The 23,718-nt window shown below is 38.4% G+C and overlaps 1 protein-coding gene across 2 annotated transcripts in view; it reads left to right on the forward strand.

Annotated features, from left to right (window-relative positions):
* The window catches only part of PFKM (phosphofructokinase, muscle), a 345,974-nt gene that overhangs the window by 313,420 nt on the left and 8,836 nt on the right, over window positions 1-23,718 (forward strand). For both annotated transcript variants that reach the window (XM_044083480.1, XM_044083481.1), the window contains exon 20: window positions 3,534-3,645. In XM_044083480.1, the coding sequence (XP_043939415.1) occupies window positions 3,534-3,645 (112 nt within the window). The remainder of the gene's footprint in view (window positions 1-3,533; window positions 3,646-23,718) is intronic.

The following is a 23,718-nucleotide window of genomic DNA, read 5'->3' on the forward strand; positions in this document are numbered from 1 at the left end:
ATTGTCCTCTACCTTACTCCTATATACCCAACTCCGCAACCAAGTAAAAAAACTTATTACCAAGGACAAAAAAAAACTACTATAATAAACTTCAGTCCAATAACAATAAAAACCCAAAACAATTCTGGAAATCAGTCAACTCACTACTTCATCCCGGATCTCAAAACAACCCTTGCCCTGACCCTAATCTATCCGACAGTGAACTAGGCTCCCACTTCAATACCTTCTTTACTGAATCCATAGCCAAGCTAACCAAAACATTCCCTAATAACAACCCACCTAACTCCCTTTTCACTTCACCCAACAACCCAAACAACAATCCCCTCAATTTCCATCTCAAACCTGTTTCCACCACTTTTATAAAAAAGCTTCTATCTAAGCTAAAGCCATGCTCTAATGCCCCTGACAACATTCCATCTTCCTTCCTCAGACATGCAGCTGAAGGTATTGCTCTCCCAATTAGTTTTCTGATTAATAGATCCTTAAATGAGTCATACGTACCAAAACTCTGGTGTTCGGCCTACATCCTACTTCTTCACAAAGGAGGCAAAAACACCACTATTTCTAACTTCCACCCCATCGCCCTACTCTCTCCAATATCTAAAATTCTAGAAAAATGTGTCCAACACCAACTTTTACCTTATCTAATTCAGAATCACCTCCTAACACCCACCCAGGCTTCTGTCCTGGCCACAGTACCATAACTGCCCTACTATCCTTCCTTGAAACTGTCAGTCAAGCATGAGACTCTGGATTCATTGTATCCACAGAACTGCTAGATCCTTCAAAAGCCTTTGACACCATCTCCCACACTCACCTTCTTCATCATCTGGCTAATCTCAATCTCTCCCCAAATACTCCCTCCTGGTTCTCCAGTTAGCTATCTGATAGATCTCAAGCAGTCAAATGGAAGAACTCATTCTCTTCCTTCTTGCCTACACCTACTGGCATTCCTCAGGGGTTCATCCCTGGACCCATGCTTTTCAACATCTTTATAAATAACCTTCACACTTTCATCCCTGACACCACAGTCATCCAATACACTGATGACTCTACCTTTGTCTGCTCTGCCCCAAACTTTCCTGAACTACTGACCAAAACCCAATTAGCCTTTACCACTACAGAGAACTGGATGCACCAAAACCACCTTTCTCTCAATTCCAATAAATCCAAAATACTAATTTTTCTCCCCTTCAAGGTTTCCTCTTTGGACAAAAACACTTTCAATGTCCGAAGCCAAACTAACACTGCCATTGAAGTGGTACCTTCTGCAAAACTCCTTGGCATTACCATAGACTAACACCTCAAATTTGATCTTCACATACAACAAAACATAAAGAAAACCCACTAAAAGCTAGGTATGCTATATAGGAACAATCATTTTCTTTCCATCTCCACTAGGCATACTCTGGCAACCACCTACCTCCTACTTTCTCTTCTATATGGAGCCCCTCTTCTAACCAAATTGTCTGTTACCAACACCTCTAAGCTCGAAGCTTGCTATAATAAGATCTCTAAATTTGAATCCAAATCCAAAACATCAACTCACCACTGCCTCAGCCTTCACTCTCTGAACTGGTTAGAACTCCCTAACCACCTAGACTATTTACAACTAGCCACTGCTCACAAACTAATATTCTCCCCTGATAAATGCCCAGCCTTAAAGGACATCCTTCCTCCATATATCCCTAACAGATCACTGAGATCTGAATACCAAAACCTAATCTCCATTCCTAAACCCAAACGACCCACTGGCCAGCTTTTACTCTCCTTTTCTCTAGGTAAAAAATGGAACTGTCTGCCTCCTTCACTTAGGACTATACCCAACACTGAATCCTTCAAAACTCAACTTTTTCTTCACCTATCTTCCAAATGGAAATGCTCCTGCTTTCATCCCACTTAAATTCTAGGGACTCCCCACTAAGCTGTCCTTACCCCCACTCCACTATACTCTCATACTAATTCTTATTTCTCAAAAGATCCAGAACTAGCAGACTTTAATTGACTCCAAGCATGTAAATATTGTTTCATAAAAAAAAAAAAAAAAAAAAAAAAAATTGTCAAGTTGTTAAACTGTCTCATAATGTATATTACACTCTGCAACTCTCGAATGTATGAACCCTACTCTTGTATTTCACTTTGTAACCTTTATTTTCTATTTTGCAACCTATATTGTATGGTATTTCACTTTGCAACCTTTATTTGCATTTTGTAACCTATATTGTATTATACTGTTCATGGAGCTTTTCTCCCCGGGCCTCCACTGAAAATGGGCACTTCTTGGCCCAGTGGACTTCCCCGGTAATCAAACTGAAAATAAATAAATAAATAACACATAAGACAATACTCATTGATTTAACACAGTGAAAATAGAGAGTTCAGAAATCACAAGAAATAATTTAAAACAACATTGTAGGACAGTATGACATAAATATAGAAAACAGCTAGACTAATCTGTTATATTCATATCTATCTCTAAGAGAAATACTAAGATCTAAGATCCTACTTACAGAGCAAAGCAAGTGCTGGTGAGTTGTTGTCAGCTTCAGAACAAAATACCAAATGCTATTCTTACTTTCTGAGATAGCCCTTAAATTGATAATACGCATTACTGCTGAGTCATTTCAGATTATGTCATTCTTGACACTTCTGCTGAAGTTTCCCAGGCTCACAGAACTCAAAATTTTAACATCTCTTTGTTTGCTGCACCTGTCAGGAAGCCACAGCAATAAACACTTTACATGTGAAACCTAGTAATTATCTCAGTCTTAGGACAATAGAAAGAACTTCCTAGCTCAGACATCCTGTCTACTAGCTTGAGATCAAACACTGTTGTAAAATCCTTTACTTATCAGCTTTCTTCCAGCAGGGTGCACTGTGGTTACATTTTTGGAAGCTCAGAACATAGCCCAGTTTTCTTACATTTGTTACACAAGCCTGTGGATCATATTAATATTTACAATGACATAGAATTATTTACAAAATTCTATCTAGCTGGGCTGGCAGCCTTCACAGTCTCCTACCCAAGAAGACTGAATGCTGTAATTAAATCAAAAGGTGCTTCAATAAAGTATTAGTTTAGGGGCGTGCACACTTATGCAACCAGCTTATTGTACGCTTTTTATTTTTTGTATTTTTTTCCCTTAACAGATTTGTTTGTTTTTCAATTGAATTGTACAGATTATAGGTTACATTAAAGGTGGGGAAAGTTTTGAAATGATTTATTGTGGTCTCATTTCTTATATCACAAAACCTGGCATTTTAACAGGGGTGTGTACACTTTTTATATCCACTGTATGTGTTTCATAGTTCTTAGTTTCCCCCTGGAAAGTTGTAATCTTAATTTAGTATAAAAACAGCTTCATGCATTTTGGTAATGAGATAGTTCTGCTAGAACACTGAAGTTGATTTCACATGGGACAGCTGTGAGCTTAAAGAAGTAACGTGAGATGCTCAGGCTCAACACGTAGGAACTAGTATGAAAATTGGTCTGCAGTCTCACCACCTTCTGATTCCATATTTTTTGTTTACAGAAATGAGAAATGTAACGAGAATTACTCAACCGATTTTATATACAATTTGTATTGTGAGGAAGGCAAAGGTGTCTTTGACTGCAGGAAGAATGTTCTGGGACACATGCAACAGGTAAATTTTCAAAAACTGAACTTTGTCTGCTATACTGAAATATGAACTAATGTTTTTTTAGGATAATTTCTTTGCTAAACATCTTCACCCATCCCACCCCCACCACCTGGAGTTCAGGTGATTCAACTTTGTTTTTCATCCTGATTAGCAACTTATACCTAAAGAAAAAAATCTGGAAAAAGTACAACTTCAGGAAGTGTTCTGAAAACATTTAGTACCTTTTGGAGAGTATATTATTTAAAGCTGTAAACATATACTCGCATTTTCCACTGTCTGCTGCAGGCAGATAGCCTTATGACCAAGCAATAAGCTTTCCAAGCTTTCTTTATGTCAAAGTAGTCAACCAGACAGCTATCACCCGCTAGCAGGATGTAGTGACAGAAAATAACCTAAAGGCACTCCCCCACTCATTGCTTGTAAGATGACAGCTAAGAGTAACAAGTGGCTGTCAGAGATTTGTTACCTTCATGGACTTCCAGAGTACCAGTCAGATTTGCTCAATGTTATATAGTATGATGCTACAGTTGACTATAGGTGACTCTAAGACCAAAACCAACCATAAAAAGATACATCTATTTTGCAACACATTGATTTAACCAAGTAAACTCTATTGGCAGTGAGTTACACCTGAAATACTTAACAAACTAGAAATAATAATTAAAAAAAAAAACTATTTGCCATAAACAGTCATGTTTGGCACTCATGACATGCCTTTCCTAATTTTTTATTTCCTTAAGTTAAAAAGAAGGCTATGTTTTTCTTCATGTAATTGTTATTACAACTTCTTATGTCAGCAGCATGGATGTATGTTGTTGATGTGAGGGAACATGCTTAATAAATATTGGGATTTTGGACACCCATGCATACATATAATTCATAGACTTTGGTGACATTTAATTTCTGACACTGTTGAAAAGCATGCAGAGCTAGACTCCAGTTGTGCTGTCATTCAGGTGAATGTTAATCAAAATGGAGTTCTCTAATTAATTTAAAGCTTAAGTAAAGTATCTGGTCATTAAAGAGTTTGAATAATTGTGATCCAAGCAACAAGGCGATAATCTTGCTTTAGATCATCTCCACCCCATCAAACCATAAATAAAATCTTCTCCTCAAAATGAAGGCATTCTTTGGGGGGGGACCCAAGATCAGTGACCACTCTGTCAAATCAGCTGACAGGGACATGATGAGGCCCCTGGTAGAGCATTACCTTCAGCATTTACTGGAAGACTGACTCAACTCCCTTTACCCATTAGGAGATTGCAAGTTCAATGCCATGGCAGGGACTACAATACTTTGCCATATCTGTATACACACACACACACACACACACACACACACACACACACACACACACACACACACACACACACACACACACAAACATACAAACACACTCTCTTCCAGCTACAGAGCTGTGCAATGTTTGGGAAATCAAAGTGCTTCATTACTGCCTCCAGTTGTGTTGCTTAAGCCAGGGCATGACCATCTGATATGTTTTGCTTGAGCAGTGGGACTTTATCACCTTCTTCCCCTAGGATGGCTGAGCCAGCAGTAGCTACTACTCACTCCCATCTGTCAGTGGCCAGCTGCCACATTATTCAGGTCTGCTTGTTGAACATGGATCACTGGAGATGAAGGGCCACAAAGAACAGCATACTTATTGGCTGAGGGAAGTGATACAGTCAGCCATCATGCTTCCCTGCTTAAATGGCCCTATAAATCCCTGGATTTCTCTGACCAAATGATTGAGGATGGTAGTCAAAGAACATTTTTTAGATCCTGTCCAAATAGTCCTCTAACTTCTTGCATCTGGCCTGTTTGTTCTTGGAGAAGGACAGCCAGGTTTCCCAGGATATGTGAGAGTCCATTAGTTCCTGCCCAGGAACATCCCATCATCTGCCTGCTCCCCTGGTGAGAGTCAGGCAGTAGGGAGAAGTCCGTCTTGCTGGTCCTGGGGAGCAGCCTACCCTTTCCCCCCTGGGAGCACTCCTTCCCACCTCGGCAACCCCTCCAAGGCCACAACTGCTACCTCCTGAGGTGAAGAATGCCTCTGCATGCTAGTTTCCCTCCAACTACTTAGTGCAAATGCACTATGGTAGTACAAGCTTGGCCAGTTTGGATCTTCACATGGTGAACATATATTATTCTCTCTAGGTGTCACCCATGTGGCTAGCTAGAGGAAACTCCTTCCCCATGACTGGCAAGCTATCAGTGGCTACTCACATCCATCCTCTCCTAAGTCAATGCCTAAAGACATCCAAGCTGCTAGCTGAATTAGGTCACCTGCAGTGTAGTCAGAATTTTATCCCTCTACACACAAGAGCTGGCTCCTGGTAAAAGAAATTTGAATATGGATATGTTCTCCTAAAATGTAACAACTCATTTGATAATGAACTCAAAAATGGTTTGCAAATAAACTCAATAAACTAGGAGTGAATCTAGCCTGACATACTTACAATGAACTGATTGAGTTATGTATCACAAATTGTGGTGATAAATGATATCCAGTGAAGAAACTGAGCAACATTATTCTACAATACGTCTTGCTGGGGATGGGCTTCTTTAATGTCTTTATCATAAGCAATATGGATGTGGAGACTAGAAGGGGAGATAAACAAAAAAAATTAGGGAAAGATAAATAAAAATGACCTAGCTATGCTGGTGGAGAGGGTGACAGTGTGACAGCTAAAATTCAGTTCAGAATCAGTGTCATGTAGTATACAAGTCAAGGAGAAATGCAAGAAATACTAAATGCTGCTAGTTAAAAAGGAAATTAGTTACATTTTCACAAGCCTAAAGATTTAAAAATCAAATAGTTTGTGAAAAGTTCAGCAGCAGAAGTCCAAACAAAAAGCTCACCTTGATGGACTATGAAATTCAAATCACATGCAGGGCTTTTAGGCCATATTCTTCATGACAGGAACCCCTGTACACCCACACCGCCAGCACCACCGCATCCAAAGCTAGAAAATATATTCTAAGTTGGAGGTCATACAATCTTAGAGTAAAGGATGACATAACAGTGACATGTTCATTCAGGGTTTGGGTTTTGAGTTTCATCCAAATGAGGACTCATATTGTGAGGTCTTGCAATGCAGCCTGAGAGGAATAACAAGATCTGCTGAGGTATTATCACAATGGAGATGAAAATGGCAGTTCTGTGACTCTACTTTATTGCTAAAACTTCACCTGGTTTAGTATCTCCAGTTTTGGAGGACATATGTTTAAAAGATCTTTGGCAAAGCAGAAACATTCCATAAAGTGCAATGCAGATTTTGCAAGAACTGCACAAAACATTATGAAGATAATAAATAAAAAAAACTGAGTTTCCTGGTGGCCTGGTAACCCATATAACCCAGCTGGGATCACTCCCAAATCCTATATGCAGCTGGCATACAGATAAAAATAAAGGTCTGGGTCCAGGCACAATGGCAATCAAGTGGCAAGCAGGACTGTGATGGATTAAGGTGGAAATTGACTCTTGGGACATGGTGTGTCACTCTTCTAGTGGAAAAGAAGCTGGAGCATATACAAAAGGTTGAAAAGTACTATCCAGATTTAGTTGTTTTTGCCTCTACAAAGCATTTGTTCTGCAGCTGGCTCTTCAAGCCAGAGTAGTGGCTCTTCTGCATTGAAGCTAACTCTCAGAAGAGGCCCTAGATAAGTGTGTGAAGACCCACAAGCTCTTAGCTGGGTGCTTTTCAGCTGGAATATGAAATAATAAAACAGTGGGCTGTCTGAATGCAGCTAGACGTTGTAGAGAGGAAAACTAGCAGTTGTTTGCGCATATGCACTTAACAGATCATCAGGCTTCATATAGAGTATGTGTGTGCTGCCTGATAAGGTACCTCCTTCAGCAGATTCTGTAGCTCTATAGGAAGAGTGAGAAGTGATGCTCATGTGTTGAATAAGGGAGACACCTGAAGGAGTATGAGTGGGCAGAACAGATTCTTTGATCTGAACCTGAGGGGGTGAAACTTTTTGGTATGTTGTGCTATTGGATTGTCCATAATTAACACTGTGTTTGAAGGCAAAGATGCTCATAAGTGTATTTGGCTCCAGAAAATCTTCAGCCTTGTATCACTGACTGATGCTGTAGTTATGATATCAGACCTGATGCTACGCATTCTACAGATGCAAGTCAAGACAGGTGCAAAGCTGTCAACTGATCACCTTTTGTTGGCGATTTGGATCAGAGGGCCAGGGCCAAGTTTGCAGTTGAAAAACCTAACTATGTAGTGAAGTATCCTGGAAATGCTTATCTGATACTTCTATGAGCGTTAAATTGAATTCCCACCTCTATTAGAGTTTATTCTGTATACCTGGGGAGTTTGGAGATATGAAGTCTGAATGGATTCTATTCAAGACCTTGATAGCTGAGGTGGAAACAAAGAGCTGTGAACAAAAGGTGGTGGTAACTCTTGGACTTGCTTGTGGACAGCAGAGGTGAGGGAAGCTGCCAGGTTAAATAAAGACATATTCCTCGCACTGCTGATAGAAGGTATCTGGATATGCATGACAGATATTGACAAGACAGGAAATCAGCAGCTGCAGCAGGTTCCAGTGCAACAACCAAATCATGCATTGGACTGGGTGACACTGTTGTGTGCTGAAACGTAAGGAATTCTAAATGCACAAACACATTCAGACCTTTCAGGCTATTTAGTTCAGTTAGCCACAGTACAAATAAGGAACAGGAAAAAATCCACAGACCAGTTTCAATATGTTCACATCATCATCAGTATGAAAAACCAACACCAATCACTTACATTTATAACTCAGTTTTGGTGCCAAAATGATGTACATATTAATTTGACAACTAAGCAAAACATTTAAATATTTAAAAAACTTATGTGATAAATATACAATAAATGGACTCTTTCATAAATAATATTGATATGTAAATCCCTTAGTTATAATTTCAGACATCCATATCAAAGCCTATAACTGTTAACGACATTTAGTGTCTACAAATGTTGAATTACTCTAATACATTTTATTTTAATTCACAAAATTTAATTCAAGATCTAAAGCTCCTAGATCTATTGTCCAAGTATGTTCTCTAGATGTCAAGAAATCATGCCAACCCCTTGTGTAACAGAGGATTTCTTAGTAATATCAATACCTGTAAATAAAAAAATGGCTTCTTTGTGCTCCATTGCATACTTATAAAATGCATTGTTTTTCCTTCTGCATTTAATGTAACTTAGGTATCAGAAATGTCAACATTTGTGCAGTGTTTCCTTTGCTGAAAGCTCAGCATGAACAGTTTGCAAAACAGGTCACCCCACCACTCCTAAATGTGATTTAAGATTACATTTTTAACAATTTTAGGTGTATTTGCAGAAGAGAATTCCTTAAATGTTTGAAACATGTTTACATAGGATGCAATTCCGACATGTTATACAGCCACAAGGTCTAGTACCATTCAGACCTAGAGGCTGTAAACTAAAAGACCCATTCCTTTCTGTATTGACTTTAATGTTCTGATGTTGATTTAGCTCTCCTATAAATAAAATGGCAATCTTCACAAAATTCATAAAGGTTGCTCTCTGCCCTGAGAATACATTTTGAATAATGTCCCTAACAGTACTGACATTGCTACTGTAAGTACTATTAAAGACAAACGTGTATTGATTCTAGATTTCTGTTTATAATGTAATAAATTCTTCCTATTAATTTGCTTAGCAGTTATATGAACATCCATAACATCCACAGGATCATACCCTCTTTGTAAAAGTCCACTGTTTAGCTCTACCAAATGACGCATATATTACTATTCCATGGAACAAGTTAACCTGATTCTTAAAAGCTGTGACTTTGGAATGTGATACATTAAAGGTTTGGTTGACAGCTGGTTACTTGCAAGAGAGAATTTTTATGAATGGTTTCCTATTCAATGTCGTTACTAAATTTCCATCAGCATTTTGCTTAATTAACGCATCTGAGAATGGAATACTTGCAGACTGTATATCTGTAGTGAATTGAAAGCCCTGTTTATTTTCATTCAAGTACTGTTTAAATTAATCCAGTCCATTTCTATCATAATTCTTTATTAACCACCAGTTGTCCAAATACTGCTACCACATATCCATGATATTCATATTGTGACTTGAGTCAGAAATCAATATTTCCTCCACATACCCCATAAACAGATCAGCATATATGGGGTTAAAAGGTGTCCCAAAAGCTCTCCAATGTGCTTGCCACTAACATTGTTCTGTATAATAAAACATACTTTGCTCCACAAGGTATAGCAAAAATGTTAAATCCTGGCTCATAAAAATTGGCCCTATTTAGCTAGAATACAACAACATCCATCCCAGTATCTAACTAATGTATAAAGATTTGACATGAAGAGTGATATAAACCACTGTCATTCTATTTGCCCATCTTATATAATGCTTAAAAAATGGGTAGAGTATTTTAATCTTACACATCCTAGGCTTACCTGCAAATGGGCAGTTGTGATCAGTGTACTAACTTGGTTAACAAATGTCATATAAAATAAAATAATCTGAAAATAATATGGCTTTAAATAGAATGTAAAAAAAAAATAAGATAATTCCTCCAGTAGGGATCCTCTCCCAGATTCTATGGGCCTTCCAGGTGGCTTCACATACATCTTATGGACCTTAGGTAGCAAATATAAAAGATCTAGGAATGAAGAGCCATAACTATCAATTCTTTAAATAATCTCAAATCAATTATTTCTTTCTCTGAAACACCTTTGAGGAATCTGTAGCCTTTTTGAATTTTAATATAGGCTCAATAATCACATTTTGATAGCACCTACCATCTTTTAATTGAATTATTTATTCATTACAATAATCCTCTGGGTTCCATAACACTACAGCACCACGTTAATCTGCAGCTTTAATCACCACTTCCCTCTCACTTTGATGAAACTGTAAACCCATTCTTTTTTCTCTGGACAAATTGTCCCTACCATGTTTAAAAAACATTGAAGCCTGGAAATAAATATCTTTTAACACAGCCTTTTCAGGAGGCTACAAACTGGTTAAAAGGAGGATGAAAACTGATTAAAAAAAGAAACTGTTAGGGCTACTTCTATCCACCCTACCACCTTTTTTGTTTAAAAACAACTAAAAATTAAATTGTATGTCTAGTATACATGATATGCAGATGTTATTCTTAATAGTATAAAATACAAAACTAAATTCTAGGGTCAGCACAAACAAATTGTGTGACTTCATCACAGAATTGTAAAAGATTATCTCTTTTGAAGTTTCTAAAGAGGGTGTTGTTGGTAATCATGGGAGAGGATGTTCTAAGGATAAACATACCCAGATGAGGATGAAAATTAACAATTGAGGGACCAGCCATATCCAGAACACAGGCCAGTGCTGAGTTTGTAAGTAGTCGGTCCAGGATATGTATGCCTTTGGTGAGTATATGGGCAATTTGATCCAGGGAATTCTCACTCACCTAATCTAAGAAACACTGTATTCCAGTCTATGGAAGAGTAGTTAAAGTCACACAGGATTAGAAATACATATCTAATAAGGGGGTTTTCTAGGAATGCTAGGAACTTATGACTGACTGGGACCATGGAAGGGGACCTGTAACAAGCTATATGTTGAAGGTTTGACTAACCTAGTGTAAGCTGGAGTTCAAAGAGAAGGGACATTGGCTAGTACTTTGGAAATTATGAAATCCATGATGAAAATTGAGATTTTGTGTAATCAGTACAGAACCCAGGCACAGAGGGGTGTTGTCATTACATTTGAACCATGTCTTGGTCACTTGGTCTGCTCTTCAGTTTTTCCCTTGGAACTAGACAAACCTTCAACTTTAGCACTCAAACCATTCATTTTACAGCCCAGCACTTGCTTAAAACTCATAACAAGCACTAAATACTCCCAGCACTAGCCCCCCTTATACTGTCCAGAAGGACAATGTTCTCTATTCATCCCCAATAGTCAATCAGAAAAACAGCTCACTCTACCTATTCAGGCATGTCCAAAGGACAGTTTCCAGTGTACTCTACAGTCCAACTGGTGAATCTGGGCATTTTGAGGCAATGTTACAACTGCCTCATGTACACAGACAACCCTCTCCTCCTACCACCAAATATTAATATATGCAAGAGATGCAATTATACAGCCAGACTGAAGGCAAAGCTCTCTCAACCCCAGACTGTAACTGACTGTCAAGAGGAGAAAGGTAATACTTGCAACACACCACCAGTCTCACATAGACCTAACAAACCAACACAGGCAAATGACACACATAAATACACGAAAACATACCCGGAGGTTCTAAATAAAAATCTGCAAAAGCAACAGAGACCTCCAAAGCAGACATCCAAGCAACTTCCACAACCCATCACCAACCATGGAACACATACTTCACATAATCAGTGTGCCACGCAATCACAGCCCTTAAGGCAAAATAACATACCCAACACACTAGTAATAGGCAACTCTATAGTCAGGCACACTGATGTCCCACTAACTAGGCTGGACAAGGAGAAGGTTACAGTTAGCTGCCTGTCGGGCACCAGAATCCGCCACATAACACAAGCACTCAGGTCACTCCAGAACAAATACAAATATGACTCTGTCATTGTACATGTTGGTGTGAATGACCTGAGACATACCTCCCTGGACTATAAGAAAAGAGACATGGAAGAGCTCTCTGATCATGTAGCCCAGACAGGTATGACCCTGACCCTGAGTAGCATCCTGCCCTCACCAAGAATGATGCCACAGTATAAAGAAAAAATGATCAACTTCAATAATTGGCTAAGTTTCTGGTGTTATTCAAAGGGGATCCAGTATCTGTCTGCCTGGGATGACATGCTCGACAAGCCACATTGCTTCACAAGAGATGACTTGCACCTGTCACCCTTAGGCTTTCTAATACTGGCAAAGGCTCTTGCCGCCCCCATGGTGCCTTTTTTAGGCAAGGCTCAAAAGACAAACCCACCACCGTAAATAGCACAAATAACCAAAAACTAAGGGTAATGCTACTCAATGCCAGAAGTCTAAACCTCAAAATGCACGCACTCGAGGCACTTCTCATTATGGAGAACATCGACATCTGTGCAGTAACAGAAACCTGGTTTAAGGCTCCAGAGAGCACCCCAGCACAACCAGGCTATAACTCATACCATACCTTTCGGCCACAGAACCCGGACCGAAACACAAAAGGTGGGGGTATATCCATATTCATCAAGGATACTCACACCTCCAGGTTAGTGGCGCAGCACAATGCATCAGAGATCATCCAAGTGCAACTAACAACAGGCAAAACTGCAATTCAAATTGTAGCTTGCTACAGATCACCCACCATGACCCAGGACCCCCATTCCACACTTCTGGAGACACTGGGAAATATGAAGGTCCTACCAAACACTCTAATACTAGGTGATTTCAACTACACAAACATAAACTGGGAGAACTACTCAAATACTAACTCCCTTGCCCAACGCTTCCTAGAATTTATAAACTTGAAAACACTGGATCAACTGGTCAACACCCCCACCAGAGGGAACAACATATTGGACCTGGTCATTACCTACATGGGCGACCGGAGTTCCATACCTAACGTCAACCCCTCGCTGGTTAGATCAGACCATAGACTAATCACTCTGAATATTCACATTCCGCCCCAACCCCAATCAAGGAAATCACCATGAAAAACATTTCAAAAGCAAACTTCACGCTGATTAAGACCGAGGTGGAAAGGTTCACAGCCCCCACGCCAATGGACAATGGTGTCCAAGCTGCTGAAACCTATACAAAGGCACTCTATGATCATCTGCAGGAATGCATGGATTGTGCTATCCCAAGCAAAACCAAGACTCACTCCTCCAAGAAAAGGATACCAGTCTGGCGGACCCCTGCCATAAACAGGCTCTACAATAGAAGGAGGAAACTAGTACAGATAAGAGCAAAATCCCTAGAAGAAAAGACATCCCTGATCAGTATCAGCAAGAAACTACGATCCCTCATTAAATCATCCAAGGCTAGCTTCGAAAGAAAAATTGCCAAGGACTCCAAAGATAACCACAAAGAGTTCTTTAGCTATGTCAAGAACCTAAGTGGAAACTCTCAGATCCGCTCTGAGTTGGTGCAGAATGGCACAAAATAGACTGAACCAACTGATATTGCCAACATTTTGGCAGACAGGTTCAGTGCAAACTTCACACCCCTCTCACCCCCTAAAGGGCCCATAACCATACCAGAAGAATGTAAGGCCCTGGCAATTACTGACACACAGGTTAAAACAGCCCTATCCAAAGCCAAAAACACAGCCTCAATGGGACCGGACGGTGTCCCAGGCTGTGTCTTACAAGAGCTCCAAAATGAACTAACCTCTCACCTAAACACACTGTTCAAACTCAGCATTTCTACAGGCTACATACCCACAGTGTGGCACACAGCAACAGTTATCCCACTCCACAAAGGTGGCGCCACAACGAACCCTGGGAACTATTGCCCTATAAGCCTGACTAGCCTGGCCTGCAAGTCTATGGAGCGCATCATCATGGAACTCATTAACAGAGACACTGGGAACCTCCAAACTTTGGACTTCTTTGAGACAGTTACCAAAGCATTAGATGAGGGTAAGGAGGTCCACACAGCCTAACTGGACCTCACAAAGACTTTCAACACCATTTCCCATTCTGGTATTATAGACAAACTCACCAACCTGAACATTAACCCCTACGTCACGAGATGGGTTACAAATTGGCTCACGGACAGAACCCACACAGTGAGAGTTGCAGACTCTAGGTCCGACTCTAAACCGGTTACAAGTGGCGTCCCCCAGGGCTCAGTCCTAGGACCCCTCCTGTTCGGTATATACTTCTCAGAGGTACAGACAAGCACAGGAGGACTTTGGCTGACCAAGTTCGCAGACAACTGTAGACTAGGGGCCATAATTGATTCTCCAGCTGATAGAGACACCCTCCAGAAGGGTCTCACTGAGACGGACACCTGGTGTCAAAATCATGGCCTCAAGTTGAATGCCAAAAAGAGCATAGTCATCCCCTTTGGAAAAAACAAAGTACCTATGAACTACCACCTATGAGGTAGCCCCCTAAATACAGAAAAAGTAATAAGGGATCTGGGGACCCAAGTAGATAGCAATCTCTCCTTTGATAATCATATTGCCAAGGTGGTTAGAAAATCCTTCTACGTGGCCTACCTAATCTCAAAAGGGTTTGCATCCAGAGCAAAGGAGGTTATTGTGCCTCTCTACTCATCACTTATTAGACCCATTATAGAATACAATGTCCCATTTGGGATGTACCTTACCAGACACCTGCAACAGCTGGAAAGACCACAAAAGTACCTCACCAAGAGGATTACTGGCCTCAAACAGATGACCTATGCAGCCCGACTAAAGAAACTCCAGCTGTACTCGGTTGCATACTGCTTACTCAGAGGTGATCTCTGCTTGACATACAAGGCCATGTCCAACCCAGAATTGATGGATATGCTCCACCTAAAAAAAAAAACAAATCCCTGAGAGCCACACGCTCTAGGGATATAAACCTTACCATAATGATAAATAGGACATGCTGGAGGGATAGATTCCTGACCCAGAGACTCCCCATGCTTTGGAACAAGATTCCAATATACATCAGGCAGTGCCCCTCACTAGCACTCTTCAAGAGAAACCTTGATGGGTGGATGGGAAACAGAAAATTTACCCCGGGGATCACTGCAGTGGCTCTGCTGGACAGAGGTACAGGGAACTAATCTAAGGGGGTGGCGAAAGCCAACACACTCTGGCTAGGCTTATAAATGCCTTTGGGCAGATAGCCTAGTACTTACCTATGAACCTATGAACTACTTAAAAATGGAGTTGTTCCAGTTGCACAAGTGCCTAAAGATCAGAGGTAGAAAGAGGGATAGAGGCATATGAACATTTATATTTTAGTTTTGTTTCATAGTAACAGCAGCACTAAGAGTAATTTAAAACAATTATGGGGTAAAATAGAAATCCAAATGGATTAATGTATGCACACTGGAAACATATTACTACAGCACTGAGTGAACAAGTGAAAATATTTTAAACTAATTAGTTGTGATAGTAAATTAGTCTTTACATTTTTGTTTAATTAAATCACTTTATTCTTGACCATTTATGGTACTTCTATTGCAAAGTTTTTCACACTTCAACATAAAGCACTAAGAAATCATTGCTTTTAGCATGTTGCCTATAATATAAACAATCTCTGCATCCCCTTTGCTTTTTAAGATTGTTATCAGTGCCTGTTAGATTGTAGCTCATGAAATGTATAAATGTACTGTTTTTCAACACTACTACTTAATGACACAGATGTTAAAAATTTAACCATTCTGCTTTCTACAAAAAGAGGTAAGTGTTTTCTATTGGAGAATGTGCGCTACTTTTTACAACTAAGCAAACATTCATGTTTGAAAACAGTATTTTCACCACTCCCATACTCTAAGCTCATAATTCTAAATTTGCCTACTAAAATGGAAGCCCTAATCAAGTATTTTTCACAACTCATTTCAGTTTTAAATAAACCAGGCTTTAAATATTGCTCCTGCAATAATGTGTTAGGGTGAGGGAGACAGATATGTCTTATCAATGGGCAGTGCCATTACCTTTTAATAACCTTAATTTAATAACAAATACTAGCACATTTCCAAAACGTGAAACAGAAACACTTTCATCTGGAATATAATTTAATAAATGTCAACTTTTTCCATGCCTTACTAATAATCTTACCTCTTCTTCACATCATTACAGCTTCAGATCTCAGTTATCTGGAGGACCCATATTACAAAAATCCCACTTCATCCTCTCTGCTATAAAAAGAGTTTTCTCTAAAGGAGCACCCGCTTAATACAGCTCCTTACTTTTTATTAAAGAAACCTGCTTCTTTATCACAATTTATTACAGCATTTTACAACCAATTGTCCAAAGCAACCTCATGCAGATCCTTCTATGCTCATGAATAAACAGTCTTACTGTACCCCCAGATTTCTCTGCACTACACTGCCTTTGATGTGACAAGATTGGGTGAAGGGAAGTTGCTGTTTGTTTTCAGTTTAGGCTGCAGGTAGCTCAAGTTTGATGTTGGGTCACCAACACATTTGAGTATTTTATGGTTTGGGGACAAATTGCACTTTTATTTCCTTTTTTTACCATCCACCCAATAATGTGTAAAAAGTTCTATACGGCCTAATTGCTTTCTTCCTTGAGTCTTTGTTCAGCCTCTCTAACTGGATAGTTGTGGGATATTTCAACATCTGGTCTGAAAACAAATTAGTGACTCACATTAGAGAGGTCTATTAGGACTGTCTTCATGCCTTTTATAGTGTTACATTCACTACTTATGTTAAAGGCCACTCCATAGATTTGATGTTCTGACTTGGCATGGTTACCTTTGTCTTGGTGATCAAACCAGTCATTTGATCTGACCACCTGGTCCACTTAAGTCTGGAGCTTTTTTTTATTAACTTCTTTATGTTGAGGTGGCTGAGTTCAGGAATGTGAGAAAAGCAGATTTGTGAGCTACTACCTGTACTCTACCAGATGTGAGGAGCCAATCTTTCAATTAGTCATCATCTCTGTCTTTAATCATTTCCTTCCAATTAATGTGACACTTACCTCTTGTGCAGTGGGAGGTGTGGCTTGAATCTGAGCTACACAGTTTGCACATGGACAACCAGAGTCTATTAGGCAAATGTGGGCAAACAGTTCTCTCCTAGGACTACCTTAGACCAGATGATTTCTGTTGATTATTTCAGATGAAGATCCCATAAAAATGTTTTATTTTTGTTTTGAAAGATTTTGCTGGTTTATATTGACCCAGTAGACTCTTTTGAGTGGTGGGCATTATTTGCACCCTAGTCTTTCTTCACTTGAATGTGAGAGGGTGGCTTTAATTTGGGTAAGAAGGAGTTCTTTAAGTGTACCCCTGTTGCATCCATTGAGGTTGTATTTGACTTTTCCGTCTCTGATTCCTTTGGGATATTTACAGTGTTAATTTTGTTCATCTAGAGTAGACTATCTCTATCACATAGATCTAGTTTCTGGTTTGTGCCTATTAGTTGTATTATGAGTGGCCCCATTAGATTGTTCTTGTCCTGCATGAATGAGGTATTAGGCTTAGTAATTTATTACACTCGTAGGGCATCACTGAAGACTGCAGCATTTCCTTCCTCTTTAAGTATGCTTTAATAACTATGGTGCTCAAGTAGCCTTCGTTGAGTCCTCTTTCAATGAAAATAATGTAATACATTTTTAGAGTTAGCTCATGATAATTCCTTATAAAAAGTATGTAATATGAGCTTTTTCCACTGAAAATGAGTTCTGCCCAGCTGGGTATTCCCTGTAATCAAGGGGTAATAAATAAATAAATAAATATGCTCTTGCTAATTCAGAGTCTAGCTCAACAGGTCGAGAGACTCACAGAGAAAGTGGACCGACTTTCGGGTCCTGTACCAGCTTCACAACAGCCTATTCTTCAATTGCAGCAACCAGCACTTATTTCTAATAGCGCGAATTGTGGTGGTACTCCTTCCTGTTTGAATTTTGGCGCCACAAACTCCACCCGTGAAGGAGCTCCGCGTTCTGCTTCTAGCTCTCCCTCTAATTCTGCAGCTAGTATTCCTTGCGGGCAGAGACAAATTCCTTCTCCAGTGATGCAATCCAATTTTAATTCTGGAAGTAATGGGGTACAGACTAACGAAAGTGTTGGATTGGATTCTATGAATGGTACTCACCAGGCAAATGGTGTCAGATACCTGGACAGTAATGGCGTAATTAACCCTGGGCTTATTGGATTACCAAACCTAAATGACTGGCTAAATACTGATAACAGATGGCATTCTAACAACGCAAACGATGGATTGGTGAGTGCGGCTAGGGAAGATAACAATATTACTAATCTATTGAATTCCTTTGACTATATATTACTTAAATTCAAAAAGTATGCGCTTGAAATTGATTATTTTAATGAATGCATTAGACTTCAAATAGTTCCTAAAGGACTACGGATATGGCAATATCCGACTGGGCTAGTTCCCAATTCCAATTTCCATCTGGATTTAATTAAGTTGTTCAATAAACAAGGGCTGGAACTTTTAGATATGATGAAGTCTAATTATGTTTTAATGAATGAAGAATTGAAAGATAATATCTCTTTACTTGATACTCAAATCAAGTCACACCCTGACTTTCCTAGATATAAATTTGAGTACTTGAGAATTTTTGAAACAATTGATGCTTTTATTTTTAAAGCCAGAGTGACAAAAAATAAAAAAATACAAAGGGACTGCCAACAATATGACCAAGGCATAGCTTATCCTGCTCCCCCACCAACTCAACAGTGGAATACATCAAAATCTAGATTGGGGCCTAATGTGGGCTCCTTTCTCCAACCAACAATTAGTCAATATGGTTCCAATTCTGAGGATCAAGTTACTGTAACCCAATATAGGTCAGATTCTACTGACTTGAACTCGAATCAACCCACCCCTTTTACATCTTCTGCGAATAGTGGGTTTAACAATGATGGGGGGTTTAAGAAGGAGTGAACGCTTACAAAATCAGAACAAGAATAATAACAATATTTCCTCTTCAAGTAATAATGTACCCCATAATAACATTCACAGTAATTTTAAACAATCAAATTTTCAGAAGGGGAAAGGACAGAACAAATGGAACCAGAGGAAGAGAACCGGCAAATGGAAATAGTTGATGGGGACCATATGCCTACCTACCATATTATAAAGAACATTGAGGGTGACTTTTCCATATACAACTATTCTTCTATGTATGTGCCAATAGAATTGGCAAATCTTCTAGCCAAGAGCCTTACTTTTGTGCCTTTGAATAATATCAATATTACTAACTGTATTGTGGACTTGAAGTTGTACGTCCGAAAACTAAGTTTGGCACTGCTTTTGGGGAATACTTTCTTAAGCAATAAGGGTGTGCATAGAGTTCCTAGTACTTTTAATCCACCTTTGCATAAAACCTTAACTCTGTATGAGAAAATGTGTGAATTAGATCTTAGATATTTTCATCATACAGGTAATAACAACTATAGGAAGAGTAACCTTACTATAGATGAAGCTGATTGGTTAAAATATTTGCGTGATTCTAATGTTTGAATCATGAAACCTGATAAAGGTGGGGGCTTGGTCTTCATGGACCAGGTTGATTATGTCAACAAGATGGAATCCATGTTATTAACGGATTCCTATGAACAGGTTTCATTAAATGAATATAACCAAGCTATTAACAGGGTTAAAGGCTACATTAATGATTTATTTATAGAGGAAAAAATTAACTCTGATATGCACAATTACTTGGTTATGCCTTCACCCATTGTGCCTATTTTGTTTGGAATACCAAAAATCCACAAAGACTTAATTGACCCCCCATTAAGGCCTATTGTGAGTGGAAGAAATAGTGTGACTTACGCCTATGCTAAAGTAGTTGATGAGCTTCTTAAAAAATATGTCATTCTTGAACCAACTATTTGTAAGGACTCATGGTCATTTTTGCAGAAAATTAATGAGTTTCCTTTTAATGAAAATGTTAACCTACTTACCATACATGTTAAGGACCTTTATACTTCTATCCCACAGGATTTAGGAATTGAATGGGTATCATTGAACCTTAGAAGGATGAATGCTTCATCCTCTGAAATGTGGCTTATAGAGGAACTACTGACTGTAGTTCTAGCCCATAACTATATTGTTTTTAATAATAATTTTTATCATCAAAAGAGAGGAGTAGCTATGGGCTCCCCCTGTGGCTCAAGCTTTGCCAATTTGGTCATGAGTTTTTGGGAGAAAGAATTTGTACTTGTGGAAACAGATCTTACTTCTAAAATTATTTTTTACACCAGGTACCTGGATGATATTTTCATCTTATTGGAAGGAGATATAGAAGTGGCAAAACAACTTATTGATTATTTTAATTCGAGCACTCGATTTCTTGAATTTACTTTCAATTATGATGAAAAAGAAATTGCGTACTTAGATGTTCTTCTAACAAAAAATGTAGTGTCTCAAAGGTATGAATCAAAAATCCATAGGAAGTCTTCATATTCTAACACATTTCTTCATTTCACCAGTGCCCACCCACTGCATCAAAAGAAGTCTGTAGTGAAAAGTCAGGCAGTTAGGGCAGCAAAAATGGTTAGTAAGACTGAAGACTTCCTGGATGAATGTAAAAATTTAAAAGATATGTTTCTTAATAGAGCATATCCACATGAATTTATAGATAATATACTAGAGGAGGTTATAATCAAGAGACATAGTGGTTTTTATAAACCTATAATAACTGAAGGTGCCACTTCCATTACCCCCTCTGCTATATCTACTGGTCGGGATGTATTGCATCCGATAGATGATATAGATTCATCTCTACCTTTTGAATATAGTCTTACCCTTACTTATTGTTCCAATTTTACTACATTAAAAAATATTTTTCTAAAAAAATTGGAGCATTTTGAAGGAAAATAAAGATGTAATATCTAGAGTAGGTACCACTCCTAAATTTACAGTTAGGCATGATATGAATTTTAAACAACTTCTAGATGGTATTAATAATAGGCCTAATATTAGTAATGGCCAAAAGAAGATGAATATTTGTGGTAATTGCCCTTATTGTAAGCTAATAATAATAGCGAATTCTATTAACATACAAGAATTTACTTTAAAAAGTAAATTCAAAACTAACTGCAATTCCAAAATGGTTGTTTATGTGGCTAAGTGCCAATTATGCCCATGTTTTTACGTGGGCAAAACAATTCGACGACTTAGAGATAGAATATACAAGCATAGTTACAACATCAGGAAAGGGTCCCTTGATAATGCATTAGCTAAACATGTGTTTGAATTCCCTACACATAGTTTTAAATTTTGGATATTGGATCAACTTGTACCAAATATCAGAGGTGGCCCTATTGAATTGCAGTTAGACCGTTTGGAATTATTATGGCAAATTAAATTATTCTCATATTGCTGGCCTGGTTTAAATGATGTTTGTTCAATTATGGCTATTTTGAAGTTGTGTAGCCTTAATAGGTAGTTAAGATAAGAATTGTATGGGCTTCATGTATTTTGTTTCATATTATCTTTCAATATAATATTTTATTAATATGTCATTTTCTGTTAATATTTTATTTTTCATGTTTAATTTTCATTCAGGGAATTAAGTGGTTATTTACCAAGCATACAGGAAAGTTTTTTTTAGATATATATAATATATTTCTTATAGATATATAATATAGCTGTTTCTTTATATTTATATATATGGAAAGTAATTTTTAATACAGTTTATAATAGGATTATTATGTATTTAATAATGTGTTTTGTATATATATACAATACTTTTTGTGCACACCACATAATTTTTTATTTTTCATTTTTATTTATTTTTTATTTATATTGAGTGGGGAGAGTTAATAATTATTATTATTACTTTCTAAGTTATTGTTGTTTATTAATATATTATATATAGATATATATGCATTATAGTTCGTCCTGTTTTATTTTTACAGAACTATTTTGTTGCTGCACCTTTTATTTAGAGATGAGCAAGGGGCGTATTATCAGCTGACTAAAAGGAGGTTATTAAAATGGTGTGTTTTCACTTGTATAGTTCTCTGAAGAAGTTTGTACATTGTACGTACGAAAAGCGCTTAAGGTCATTGTGTACTTCTAATAAATTGTTCCTACGGACTTTTTGGGCTGCCTTTCGTGTTTTTATCAGCCTAGTTTCTTGTTTTGGTTCAAATAAATAAATTTACTAGCCTATGCCTAACCCTCCACTTTTTTAAGGTTACTGGGGATTTTTTTAGTGTACAACTTGACTTTGGGCTCATGATGTTTTATATCCATTTCAGTAATGCTTCAGGACTTGCCAGAGTACTGAGATGGCACTATTTACAGTACTGCATAACCTCTTAGCAGGCATTTATATCCTACCTTGGACCTGCTTGATACCGTCCTACTGAATTACCTTCAGATTTACTATGTTTTATTTTCCACATTCCTGAGTTGGTTTACCTCTTGCATTTCATGATGCTTCTAGAAGGTGGTGGCCAGCATCCATTTTTTTCAGCATATCCTCTGATTTGTGGACTACTTCAGGGCTTCTTTCTGTACCTGCTGGTACTCAGAAATGTATTCATTATTGTGTCGATAATACTCTAATTTACTTTCCCCAGGACTATATGTCAGTTTACAAGTCCATAGAATGCTGTCTGTATAATGTTCTCATGTAGGTGAGGGATGGCCAGTTAACTCTCAGTACACATAAGGACAAGGCTGTCAGGTTTCTTGTTGATATTATGTCATGTTTAGCTCCAGCTCTGTTCTTATTTGTAATCTATAGTTCTATGTAAGTAGAGTTTCATTCAACAGTGTGTACCTTGGGCACAATTTTGTATGACAAGCTGTCACTACAGAATAACTCATTTGTCACCAAGTCCTTGTGCATTTGGTACCGTGTTCCATCTGAGGACCTTTCTGTGATAATACATGCATTGGTCACTGTCCACTGTAATGTTTTATATAGTTGCCTACCTATGAGTTGAATCATTTGTAGCTAGTGAGAAATTTCACAGCAGGGCTTATGTCTACAGCCACTTGTTATCATCATACCATTCCTGTGCTGTGCAGATTGCACTGATTTTTCATTAAATGTAGAATAACATTCAAACTCCTAGTCATACTGTATTTAACCCTAGACTACCAGGGAGTGACATAGTGGTGCACAGAGTAACATAGTCACCTCAAAGCAGGAGGTTTGCAGGTTTGGTTCCTGCCTAGCCAGTCTCTGTACCAGTCTGCATGCCCTCCTTGTCTTCACATAGGGTTTCTCCTGGTACTCTAGTTTCCTTCCACATCCCAAAGGCAGGTAGTATGAGGACTGATGTCCCTAAATTGTCCGTAAGAGTGTGTGTGTGTGTGTGTGTGTGTGTGTGTGTGTGTGTGTGTGTGTGTGTGTGTGTGTGTGTGTGTGTGTGTGTGTGTGTGTGTGTGTGTGTGCCTGTGTGTAGCCCAGATTTGAATTTAACTTAATCTCAGACACTTCCAT

This window comes from Protopterus annectens, chromosome 9.part0, assembly GCF_019279795.1.
Source record: "Protopterus annectens isolate FY-2018-M chromosome 9.part0, PAN1.0, whole genome shotgun sequence".
In the NCBI taxonomy this organism is placed as follows: Eukaryota; Metazoa; Chordata; order Ceratodontiformes; family Protopteridae; genus Protopterus; species Protopterus annectens.